The 12562-nt window shown below is 40.4% G+C and overlaps 1 protein-coding gene across 5 annotated transcripts; it reads left to right on the top strand.

Moving 5' to 3' along the window:
- Positions 1 to 1555: 1555 nt before the first annotated feature.
- On the top strand, positions 1556 to 11250 carry ube2q1 (ubiquitin-conjugating enzyme E2Q family member 1). Of its 5 annotated transcripts, none has more exons than XM_029498843.1 (13): positions 1556 to 2348; positions 2790 to 2894; positions 4285 to 4389; positions 4745 to 4798; positions 5005 to 5145; positions 5871 to 5955; positions 6425 to 6485; positions 6580 to 6670; positions 6768 to 6826; positions 6946 to 6994; positions 7132 to 7227; positions 8337 to 8403; positions 9315 to 11250. In XM_029498843.1, exons 1-13 carry the CDS (start codon positions 2190 to 2192, stop codon positions 9344 to 9346), a joined length of 1104 nt encoding a protein of 367 aa, XP_029354703.1. In that variant the 5' UTR covers positions 1556 to 2189; the 3' UTR covers positions 9347 to 11250. The 5 variants fall into 5 exon arrangements, with proteins under 5 accessions (XP_029354703.1, XP_029354700.1, XP_029354701.1 ...); XM_029498840.1 differs by having other exon boundaries at positions 4285 to 4407; XM_029498841.1 differs by having other exon boundaries at positions 4285 to 4407; positions 5005 to 5160.
- Positions 11251 to 12562: the final 1312 nt, after the last annotated feature.

Below are 12562 nucleotides of genomic sequence, written 5' to 3'. Positions count from 1 at the left end.
ACAGAGAGAAATCTACGCACAACTAAAATGTTTTCTATCAAACAAAAGTGGCTCACAAACAACAAATGAAAATACAGACTATTTCCCTGGATACTTGTGAAGTGAATCTAGTATGAATAGGGCAACGGGAAACTGACACTTACGGTGATCGGTCATCAAACTAAATATTTATTAAAAATGAAAAAAAAAAAAAACTTTATAAACTACAATCTACCCTGATTAAAAACACTTCAATGTACATAGATTAAAAAGGTGATAGATTCTGGGTATGAGTCACTATTGGGTGTCAAGAAATCAACACATGTCAACACAAATCAGACAACTGGACCCACACCAGGACACAAAATGCTTTATTTTATTGTTCCCATGTCAGACTCTTTTGTACTAACAGACATGATCCTTGTTTGTCTACATATCTACATGCTATGACATATTCATCTTCACATGAGTATATTCATATTGATCTTCTGCTGAGGGGTCCAGGTAGCCTGTTGAAACAATTGCCTCTACTGTAGTGAAGATCAATACAACCAGAATATTAAATCAAAAGGCAAACTCTCATCCATTTCAAGAGCAGAAGCCTCTATGCAAACTTCACTAACATTAAGGAGTATTTGCAGACGTTTTCAGTCATTCAGCATAATATTAGAAACTTGGATCAATAATGAAAAAGGGATGAATTCAGAGCAAAACATAAGTTACTCCCTGACAGCCATTATGTTTTCAGACAAAACAGATCAACGTTACTGGCAATAATAGGTGCAATTGAGGAAATAACAACTTTTTCTACTGAGGACGTATTGACCCGGCTGCCTCCCAGCAGGAGCATTTTCTGTGGATTATTGTGACATAACTTGCTGCGTTGATCTTAATCAGAAGGGGGAGATAAATGAAATGGTAGATAATCTTTTTCCTGTTGTTGTTTTCTTTTTTTTAGTTTAATGTCCTAGTTATTAATTAGATGTGCTGAGCACAGGATGAACTTATATTGGACATTTATGTTGATGTTTAAGGCAGCACATGCTGACCCCAAGCGATGCTTTGCCTGATTCTTGCTAGATTTTTTTCAGTGTTGGCCTAGTTCACAGGCACAATTCATACAACTTACTATATGACTTTTCAAGCATAAACCTTTTAAGGGAATAGTATTAACATGTCTAAATGTTACGTACAGGGTCATTTACACAGCAAGGGGTTGACAAAACTGTATATATATAAAAAAAAAGATTATTGTTTCACTGGAGCTGTTTATTTTTTATTTACCTTGATTCATTAATAAGGTAAAATTTTACAAAGAATCTAATTAAAAACACAATTTTTCATTAGATTTCATAGATATAATATTTACTTTAAGCCATTTTGTCAGAAATGGTAGCAGCTGAAATTGGCGGAACATCCCTCTGAGACAGACGGCCGGTATTTCTTATTGCTGTATTATTTGTGTATGATTAATCCAAATCTCTGTTGAACTTACAGTCGGCGCTGTAAACTTTTATTTTGTCGCCCTGAGGTAAACGGAGGACGCAGTGCATGCTGGGATTCTGCGGGAGCGGGCAGATCGCAGAACGCCATCTTTAAACCCCACAAGAGGCCAGACACAGTTTGAGCACCGGGATGAGAAGCGCCGTCCCCTCCGCGGGATACGAGTTCCGATCGGGGAGACCCTGCGATCGTTTCCCGGTGAAGTGAATAGCGCGGAGGTGTCCGGTAGGACTGCGAGGAGACGGCCGGGGGACGCCGGGGGAGCCTTAAAATGTTGTTGTTGAAAGGCGGACAACAACAATAGACGGAAAGACAACAACAACGGACTGGCTTGGCTTTGCTAACTCGCTCGCTAGCATCTTGCGCTGTTTTTCAAATGCTAATGCTAGCCGACTAAAGCTAGCTAGCTTAGCTAGCGTTAGCTAAATCTGTCCGGTCGCCACTCTTAATTTTACCCCCCCCCCCCTCCACCACCTACCTGCCCTCCCTCCCCTCCCCTCCCTTCCCACCTCGGGACCGCCGGACGCCGGGTATCCACATCCACATCTACCGGAGCAGAGTCGGTCTTTGCCTCTTTTGTGTCACATTTTTCTTTTTTTTTTTTTTTTTTAATCTCTCTCTCTCTCCGCCGTGGCTTTAGCTAGCTAAAAGCTAAGTCCCGACTTCTTCCCCCCCACCCCAGCGGCCCAGCCGGAGATGCACGGAAGATGTCGGTGTCGGGGCTGAAGGCCGAACTGAAGTTTTTGGAGTCCATTTTCGATCCGAACCACGAACGCTTCAGGATCATTGACTGGAAGCCCGACGAGCTGAGCTGCCAGTTTAATGTAACTGGGGAAAAGCTGTTGATAATCCACTGTAACATAACGGTAAGGTGGTGTTTTTTTGTTGTTTTTTTTTTTTTGGGGGGGGGGGGGGGGGGGCTGTAACACAAGTGCCGGGATTCAGACACTTCCCCTCGTCGGTTGTTAGCCAGCTAAAGTTAGCCAGTTAACTTGCTAGCCAGGTAGCAGGCTACCTCAACAGCGACACAAGCTGATGCTATGCTGTGGGGGGTGGGGGGGGGTAGTTTTACTTGGGGCAATAACAGTTGGGTTTTGGTTGTGGTGGGGGGGTAGTTTGACATTACACGGTGTTGAGAAGTGACCCTAGTTTTTAGCCATCGTTGCGCTGTGAATGCTAATGTCGTCAACTCCAATTTTTTTTATTTTTTTTTTTTTTTAACGTTATTTACCAACTGCGTTTTACCTGCGACACGCAGGCAGATTTCATGAACCGATGTGTTTGTCTCCTTCTTCTCGTGTCTTAAGGAATCTTATCCATCTACGCCGCCAATATGGTTTGTGGACTCTGATGACCCGAGCTTGGCGCAAGTTTTGGAGAGGTTGGAAGATGTGAGAAAAGGCAGCACCCTGGTAGTTATCCCCATTCACTTGTTCCATTATCGATCACCCAACGAAACTTAACAATGTCTGAACACTGTTCCGGTTCTCTGTGAATCATTGTGCACTTTGTCGTCCACAGTTTTTTTTTTTTTTTTTTGCCAGAGCTTATGACCAGAAAGGATCTTGTGGTACAGCAGGGGGCTTCAAGTTAGAAACATAAATGTTAATGCTAAGCTGACTCACTCCTGTAGTATCCTGCTAAGTGAAAGCACAGGAAGGGCACTCAGAATACTTAAAGACTCTATCTGGGTTGCAGGACATGTGACTGTAATATAACATTGCTATTACACGTTTATTTTAACTGAGTTTCTTGGCTGAAGACGTATTGGCCAGGCTGCCTCCCAGCAGGAGTATTTTCTGTGGATTATTGTGACATAACCTGCTGTGATGATCTTAATCAGAAGGGAGAGAGAAATGTAGTGCTAAATAATCTTTTTCCTGTTTTTTTTTTTTCTTTTAATTGAATGTCCTAGTTATTAATTAGATGTGCTGAGCACAGGATGAACTTATATTGGACATTTATGTTGATGTTTAAGGCAGCACATGCTGACCCCAAGCGATGCTTTGCCTGATTCTTGCTAGATTTTTTTTTTCAGTGTTGGCCTAGTTCACAGGCACAATTCACACAACTTAGTCCACCTTCATATGGCTTTTCAAGCATAAACTTTCTAAGGGAATAGTATTAACATGTCTAGCTGTTAAGTATAGGTAGGCAGGTTTTCAGCAGGCCAAACGAACATGAGTACAACCTTTGAGGTCAAAAATTCTATGACAAGCAACTCCTTGACTTATCATTCGTATGTGGTGACATCTTGAGCTTGCTCTGTTTGTAGGACACAAAATATGCTTTTTATAGACGTGCCATACATCCTGTTAGACCAAGTTTTTTTTGTGTGTGTTTGCAGCATAGGCTACAAAGTTTAATATATTATAAATAGACAGACAGTTAAGGTTGTCTTCCAAGCAAACCAACCCTGCCTTCCTGTGAATAGATATGATCAATCCATTTTGTTATTGTTACACAGATGCTTTTGTGGTAGCTTATATTTGAAATGCACCAAATTTGCAGCAGCACACATAAGGTGATGGCACCTCTTTTCATGTACTGTGAGCACAAAGGATTTGAACTTCCTGTACATAGTTTAAAAGTTCTGTGACTACATGTCTTGTGTTTAAATCATTACTATGAAGTAGTTAGCTGAAAGTCAATTTGAATGTTTACAGATTATAATCACAGTGACAAAGGGCCGCAAAACAACAAGATCCAAAAATTAGCTTTAAAATATCATCATACTTAGATAAAGCTTATGTCAGTCTTGATTTATTCATCCAATTCTTTTTGTGGTTTTGTCTTTTCTAGCTTTTGCAGCAATTGAAGAAACTTATTTGTGACCTTTGTCGATTGTACAACCTTCCCCAACATCCTGATGTTGAGATGCTGGACCAGCCCCTTCCCGCAGGCCCTGTGGGACAAGACCGAAAGGCAAGGCTGCCTAGTGTGTTTTTGTCAAATTCCTCCTGTGGCATGATACAGCCAATATTTAGTATTTAGATATTTGCCGTATTTGCTTTCCTTCAAAGAACATGCAGGCTTCAACTAGGATATTTTACTGTGAACTTCCAAACAGCCTCTGTGTAGAAAGGAACAATTATCTCTGCATTAAAAGGGCTTCCGTGATTTGTCTCTTTGTTTAAGGTCATTGATGAGGACGTCCTGTTTCCCACCCAGTTGAAATTGTTTCTTTTTTTTTTTTTTGTAAAATTAAATGACGAGTCAGCAGAGCCACTTAATATCTTGTCTGTGGTGTGTCTTTGTATAGCATGGAACAGAAGAGGTCACATCTGAAGAAGAGGAGGAGGAGGAGATGGGAGAGGTAAATTCATCATTTTTGCACGACTCACCTCACGTATCGCTCTTACGTTGTCATGCTTCATGATAACAGACTTCTATATTTTAAACCCATCTTAGGCATGCATGCTATAATTATGATAGCTAGTTGGGCAATATATAGCATAAACATTTTGATTGGAAAAACAGAAATAATTTTAAATGTCTTAAGTATCAAATATAATCAAACAGGACATAGAGGATCTGGACCACTATGAAATGAAAGAGGAGGAGCCCGTAGATGGGAAAAAATCAGAAGATGATGGTATAGAGAAGGAGAATCTCGCCATCTTGGAAAAGATCCGAAAGAACCAGAGGCAGGATCACTTGAATGTAAGTCTTTGTTCAGTGAAGAACATTTCCTCCATTTTATGACACTTGTGGTTAATGACAGTTTTGATCAAGGAGCAAACTTCACCTCTTGATAGATGTTATTTGAAGCCTACGTTTTATGGATGTAGAATTTATATATGCTCAGCTTATCGTGCTGTCACAAGTTATTGCTTTTATGGAAGACAAACGGTGAAATGTTAAAAAAAAAAAAAAAAAGAAAGAAATTTGAGAAACAGGCACTGGTGACACAATTCTTAAGTTTATCTGACAGAGGGGAATGTGACCTGTTTCTAAATGTGCTCCAATGCAGCATCTACAGCTTTCTCTTAGCATCTGCCCTTCAAGGAAGCAAAACTTATGAAAAGATTTGTTTTCTGGTGGGGTTTTTTTTTTTTTTTTGGTCTGCAAAGGTCTCTGTGCTTGCTCATCATCCTGTTCAGTGGCTTATCTGCAGGGCTCTTTTTGTTTCTGAAATGTGTCAAAAATACAATTAGATCCTAATAATAGATCAGATAATTCAATGTTCAATGACCTATTTTATATTTATTACATTTTTTTTTTTGAACATCGGTGAGGTTTTTCATGGGGTGGTGAGGTGTAAATATTGACGTCAAGCAGGATAAAGCTTTCCCTTTGATGTTGGCTCACATTAAGTACACATGACAGGTTGGAGAATAACGAAGGGCTGTGTGTTTTATCTGTTAAAATTGTTTTTTGTTTTGCAGGGAGCTGTGTCTGGTTCAGTGCAAGCCTCTGACCGCCTGATGAAGGAGCTTAGAGAGATCTACAGGTCTCAGAGTTACAAGACAGGTATGCACGCCACACAAAGGTCATCTACTTGAAAATCTGAGTGAGAGAAGTAAAAGTGCATCAAACATGGCAATATGAAAGTCATAGACCTTTTCAGAGCAGGTTTAGTTTTGCTGCGTTCAAAAAGGGCTCGATTGCAGCTATGTGTGGTTTAGCAGTACTTGAAACTATTACACTGTTGTGAGAAGTTTCATGTACACACATTATTGTCTATAACACATTGGTGATAAGCATATGGATGATTTCCATACAGTTTATTGTGTTGAACGTCCTCACCTTTGAACAAGGCTTCAGATAATTGTTGCTGAAATACCTGATGTATGGCACGCCAGGCAGAATACATTTTATTTTGTGCTTCTGCATTACATTCTTAATTTGTAAAATGAAAGTCGAAATCAAATCATTACAGTTGTTACTTCGCTTTTGGCAACATCTGCCCACACATTAATAACCCCTTTTTATTCTGCAGGCATCTACTCAGTTGAGCTTGTCAACGACAGCCTGTATGAATGGCATGTCAAACTAAGGACGTAAGTAACTTTTAGATCTTATGTCATTTGTTATTTTCCATTTTTCCAATTTCACTTCAAATACCAGCTCGCTGCTTAATTTCATAATCCACAGGGTGGATCCAGATAGCCCGTTACACAGTGATTTACAGGTCCTCAAGGAAAAGGAAGGAATGGATTACATTTTACTAAACTTCTCATATAAAGTGAGTAAAACAGCCTTTTGCCTTCATTGAAATAGGCCACTATTCAGGAGTCTTCTGAAGTCTGTAAATTAACAATTTTTGCTCTTCGTGGCTGCAGGATAATTTCCCCTTTGATCCACCTTTTGTCCGGGTAGTTTCACCTGTGCTTTCTGGAGGGTGAGCTAATTTCGTCTCCATAATCTATTGAGGACAGTGTTCTGGGGAAACATTTCTGGGGAAAAAAAAAAAAAAACACAGGTAAAAATTAACCAGCATATTTCTTCTTGCTCCTTTAGTTATGTTCTTGGAGGAGGCGCCCTGTGCATGGAACTTCTTACAAAGCAGGTGTGTCAAACGTGTCCAACACTTTAATTTAACATAACTCTGCCCTGCATGATATTAAATATTACTTTAGATTGTATTTGCATCTATTTTACATTTTTACATCCTTCTCTCACTGACACTGCGGCTCCCTATTGCAGGGTTGGAGCAGTGCCTATTCCATTGAGTCTGTCATCATGCAGATCAATGCCACTTTAGTCAAAGGAAAAGCCAGAGTGCAGTTTGGAGCCAATAAAGTAAGTGGGGAAGCACTAAAGGGTCTCACTTCATGACTTCATGTAATCATTGATGTAGACACAGGGGCTTGGTGTCCTGGCTCTTACTGCTGGTAGTGCCATATGACTGACAGCCTCTTTGTTTCTGCAGTCAAAACTGGCTGTGTTGTTGTTGTTGTTGCTTTTTTACCAAGTGCAATTAGGGGTGCGGTGTGTCGCTGGTGGAACGGCCAAGGTGGAATGGCCTATCTTTTTGGGCTGCTGTTGCTGTCACGAGTATTTTAGTTTTCTGGCTGCAGGCACATAGTAGTTAACTAACAAAGAAACATGGATATTTTTAAACCACTCTCAAGAGCTTTGCCTCATGGATGCAAATTCATTTTAATTTTGATAATAGTTTGTTAGTTTCTGCATTGAGAGTTTATTTCGTTATCTCTATCTGCAACAATTGAATTCCCCGTGGGAGTGAAAGGAGCTGAGAGGTTTGGGTGGCAAAGAAAAGCAAAATTTTCCTCAGAATTCAGGGTAAATTACTCCTTTTTTTTTTTTTTTAAACACTTAATGCATTAATCAAAGCAAATCAATCATTACTAACAAAATCTCTCTTCTTGAATGAAAGGGAGTAAAATGAAAAATAATCTCATTATCTGCCCCTATTTCATGATTCAATTACAAACAAGGCACATTATGCTTAGTTATTTTCAACTGAATTGATTAAATTCAGCATTTGAAGATTAGTTTTGGTCAGAGCTGCAAGCAAAGTTAGTGTTTGTGAAATTGATCCCAGGCATGAAACTCAGCTGTGGTCCAGCAGCGATGTCTGTAGAACGACAAATATAGCTGCAGACTGGGTCTGGTGGATTAAGAATGTGTTTTCAAAGTCAACTTCATTGTCCGTTCTTTTGTACATACAAGATACACGGAGGAATCAAAATTTCCTCTACGTCGTAACATAAACTAATTGTCTTTTACACTGGGCTTTGTTTTTGAAAATAGAGTTGAAGTGATTAGCTTTTTTTTTTTTTTTGCCTGTAGGAAAATGCTGTCACTGCTGTTTCATGTTCTGTACTGTCATCATAAATCCAGTGCACACTCTAAAATGTACCTTAATTTTCCAATTTTTAATGCAGAACCAGTACAATCTTGCCAGAGCACAGCAGTCCTACAAATCCCTTGTTCAGATCCACGAAAAGAACGGTGAGTGGTGTTGTCCTCAGGTTCATACAGAGTGTAGTACTGACCTTGTTTACTGAAACCAAATCCTTTGCACGCATCAAAGCTGAGGCAAATTAGTGTTCTATGCTCAAAACACGGGCAGCATTCATATGCACACTGTCCAAATTATTACACTGGCTTTGTACGAGTGGTGATTTTAGGGATTTCCATTACAGAGATTGGAATAACAGTGAAATGTGTTTGAGCGATTCGTTCACTGTTTATTTCTTAAACATCAACTGTGTTACTGTGGCTGTGTTGTCATCATGCTACTACCGGCACAATTTTTCATATTTCCCATTGCTCCTATTTACTGCTATTTACCCTAAAGATCAATGAGCTCAGCCAGCAGTAGCAGGCAGTTCCTGTTTTTATTGAAGTCTACAAGAGCCCAAAAGCTCAAAATAAATAAAATAAATGAATGAAGAGAACAACAAGAAAAGTCCAACAAATAAATTGTTTAACACAAAAGTAGACACAACATTCACTCTTTGAGGTGTTGACAGTTTTATTTAAAGAAAAGCCCAGTAAGTCCCCTGCTCAAAGATAACTGTTAAAGTAGCATCTCTGTTGTCCTTGACCTCTGTGAAAACACACCCTGCATTTAGAAAACAGTTGCGGTAAAAGTATGTAAATTACCTGCATGCTGTCAGGCAATGCTGAGCTATTTTTAGTCCCAGTAAAATATTAGGGAACTGAAAGCCTGGTTGAACTTTGTTAAAATTCTGCACTGTATGTGCCCCAGGTCCAGCCACTGAACACTTTTTCACTCAGTGCTTTTGGTCGCTGCACTTGTCAGACAAAGTCTGAAATGTCATTTGTTTGTGATTCTGTTAATGTTAGAGATTCTTTGCTATATATTCATCATGTGGTGTTGTGCTTTTTCCCCCCAGGCTGGTACACACCCCCTAAGGAGGATGGCTAAAACAGACTATTGCCTTTCCTGCACTGGGACCACATGTCTTAGATTTTTTTTTTTTCTTTCTTTCTTGCGACCAACCCCCCCCCCCCCCCCCCCCCCCTTATACCATTTTGTTCTCTACATGAGTTCAAACATCAAACCAAATTCTTCATTCAGAAACTAGCACACACACAGAAACTTACACACACTCGCACAGCACCACCTGATATTTACATCTGAGTTCGTCATCCATTTGCCAGGATGTCCTCCTCCCTGGATATTTATCTCTTTGTGCATCTGTTGTCCGATACAATCTTAATTTTTCCATTGCGACATTCATTCTGTACTCCAGGAAAACAGTGGACTTAACAGCGTAAACTCACCCTTTGGTTTTGGCAGTGAGCATGCCAAGGTTACTTGCTGGCTGCAAGTTGAAAGGTGTGGCATGGCTTTATCCTCTAGTGGCAGTGGACAGTGCCTGGGAAGGACACTAAATGCTGGTGGTGGGAAGATCTGCCGCCTTTTCTCTCCACGGACGCCCTCTGTAATATTGTGCTCATGTATTATCTTTGTAATGCCAAGTTCCCTCCCCTGGAATAACACGCTTCTGAGGCTAGCTTGCTTTCAGACCTCTTATCTAAGCTTCAAGCCCTGAGGTGGGGAGGAAGATGACGAGACTGCTTGCAGCCTGGGTGGGACAGCCCACGAGGAAGAGCAGTGTCCTGCTGAGCTCTAAAGTTGACGACCACTGTCATCATCACAACCAGCAGCTGGACCGCTCCCTGCAGGAGAGGTTTGGTGTATGGCTAGGCTGGCAACACATGAAACATGACCAGGCAGAGCAAGGGAGTCTTTGGATTGGATCACACTGTAATGTAGTTGATTTTAACTCCACGTGTAAACATGTAAATTTGTATTTCTGCAAAAGGATTTAATTGTTTATAATGTAACCTTGTCTAGGTCTTTGGCTGGGCAGAGACTGTATTATCATATACCCCTGACTATTAACTGCAGGGGAACCGCAACTTCTCAAGACCCGTTTAGACTAAGGAAAAGTTGCTTCAAGAATACTCTTGCGGAAGGAAACAAAAGTACGCCGTGTTCTTATGTAAGCTTAATGACTACTGCGGTTTTTTGTTGTTTTCTTTTTTATAAATATTGATTTATAATCCTCACGTTATTGGAAACAATGACAGTTCCATTCCCCTTATTTGGTGGCATCTCTTCACTACAATGGACGCAACGATAATGGCAAAGAGACAGCTGTTTCTGGCATTCCAGGGGTTTGGCTTTTCATATCGAATCACTCGAACCGGATGAACCTCAGTAAGGCTATGCAGTGAAGACACAGTCTTGTGGCGTTTTGTTGTACTGAAGAAAATTACTCTTAACAGCTTAACAGTGTAGTCACCTGCTTAGTTCTTGTAGCTGGTTCACATCCTGACCACTTTGCCAATCCTGCAGTCTGGGGGGAAAAAGTGACCTTTTACCTTCTGACTTTTCTTTGACCTCATGGCTGTTTTCTAAAACGCAGCCGGAGTTACAAATTCACAGCAATAGTCTCGACCATATACCTTCTGACTTCACACCTGGGAAGATCAACTGGAGTCTGTTCCCTTTTCCAGAATATCTGATCAGGTTTGATAAATTATTTGTTCACCATTGCCACAGGAGGGACCCAGCTCTTCCCATTCCCGCCTCTCTGGTTACTCTTCATAACCACTCGCAGCACTGCTGTACCCCTCAGTGTGCTGGGTCTTTGATGTAATGTGAATAATATGCAGAAAACTCTGTGGAGCATTCCAGTCGATGCGGTTACACGTTTGTTGTGGGTGTTATATTGTGTGGTTACTTGAATTGTTTTGAGTATATTGTCCTAAAAAAAAAAAAAAAAAAAAAAAAAACCAGCATAGAAAGCTTAGTGATGCTATTTCATACAGTCATTCCTCACGTTTTCAGTTGATTTTCACTTCCCTGAGTGACGTTGACCTCAGTCACCCCATCGATATCTACATAACAGGTAGACGTCTTATGTTTGAGACTTGCTGGGTGTAACAAACCTTATCCTCCTTTCGTCCTCTTTCCTCTCTTAACCACAAGCGAAATGTCAATATGATTATGGATCATTGGCATGGTTGTTAGCTGTTGTGATGCCTTTGGTAAGGTACTAGTCACTTCATTCCGGTCACATCGTCGAGCCCACCCCTGCGTTCTCTGGAGAAGCAAACTCAGGAATACATACTGCACACTTGACTTTGCAAAGGATTGCTTCAGAATATCGTCATGAAATGCAAGATTAAATGTGTCGAGCTATTTTCTTTTTTTTTTCCATTATTATTTAGTGTTTTTGGGCCCTTTTAAAATGATGTGCCCCTGTCCTATCAGTACACATCGCCGTGAGTTTTGGTCTTGAGTTGCACATGCTTGGATTTTCTGAATGCCGCCGAAGTTGAGACATAATTACTAAGCAAGTTTTTTTTTTTTTTTTTTTTTTTTTTTTGAATGATCAGATAATACGGAGTGAAGATTTGCTCCCACCCTCAGATTTTCCTGCGCTTGATCAGGGGTTCACATCTCTCCCATCTCTTTTGATATTGCTGTATTTTGCATGTCAATATATCAGTGGGTGTTTTTCCCCAAGCTATCGAAGGCAACGAGTGGTTGGGTCAGGTGGTTTAACAAAAAAAATATATATATCCGTTTTCTCATGTCTTGTTTATTTGTGGTTACTTACATCAGCACGCAGGGTCAGTTCTCCCTGTGCGCTGTCTATTGAATGCCGTCAGATAGTGTAAGAAAACCAAGAACTTAAAAAAAGACGCCCTACCTGCTTGGATTATCTTTACACACACCAGGATTCCCAACAATAGTAGCAGTTCAGCTTTGTGCGGCATCGGAGCAATTCTAAACCTCCTTCTTTCCCCCAACCCTTGGAATAATGGTGTGCTTAAGTCTGTTGTGCACTGAGTAACAACTCCTCTCACACCAACACAAGCTGTCTAACAAAAACCTCTGCTTTGGCGAGTGACGTCATTGGCCGGAAGTCTGAACTAGCCTGATTCTGGGTTCTTTACCTTGCTTCATTAACTGCGTTGGCCAGGTTATAAAGTTATGCACTGTTAGCATGCTTTGGTTCGGTTTCATTTTTTTTTCTTTCTTTTTTCTTTTTTTAAACATTGCAAGGGTGATTTTGAACATGTAAAGTAATTTGTAAACTTGCATCAAGTTTATGAATAAAGA

Source organism: Echeneis naucrates, chromosome 3 (genome assembly GCF_900963305.1).
Source record: "Echeneis naucrates chromosome 3, fEcheNa1.1, whole genome shotgun sequence".
Taxonomy (NCBI): Eukaryota; Metazoa; Chordata; class Actinopteri; order Carangiformes; family Echeneidae; genus Echeneis; species Echeneis naucrates.
This window is presented reverse-complemented; position numbering and strand designations above follow the sequence as displayed.

Coding starts and splice junctions, on each gene's coding strand:
- ube2q1 (XM_029498841.1), top strand. CDS start 2,190: ATGTCGGTGTCGGGGCTGAAGGCCGAACTGAAGTTTTTGGAGTCCATT. Junction 2,349..2,789: donor TAATCCACTGTAACATAACG/GTAAGGTGGTGT, acceptor TCGTGTCTTAAG/GAATCTTATCCATCTACGCC. Junction 7,228..8,336: donor TGCAGTTTGGAGCCAATAAA/GTAAGTGGGGAA, acceptor TTTTTAATGCAG/AACCAGTACAATCTTGCCAG.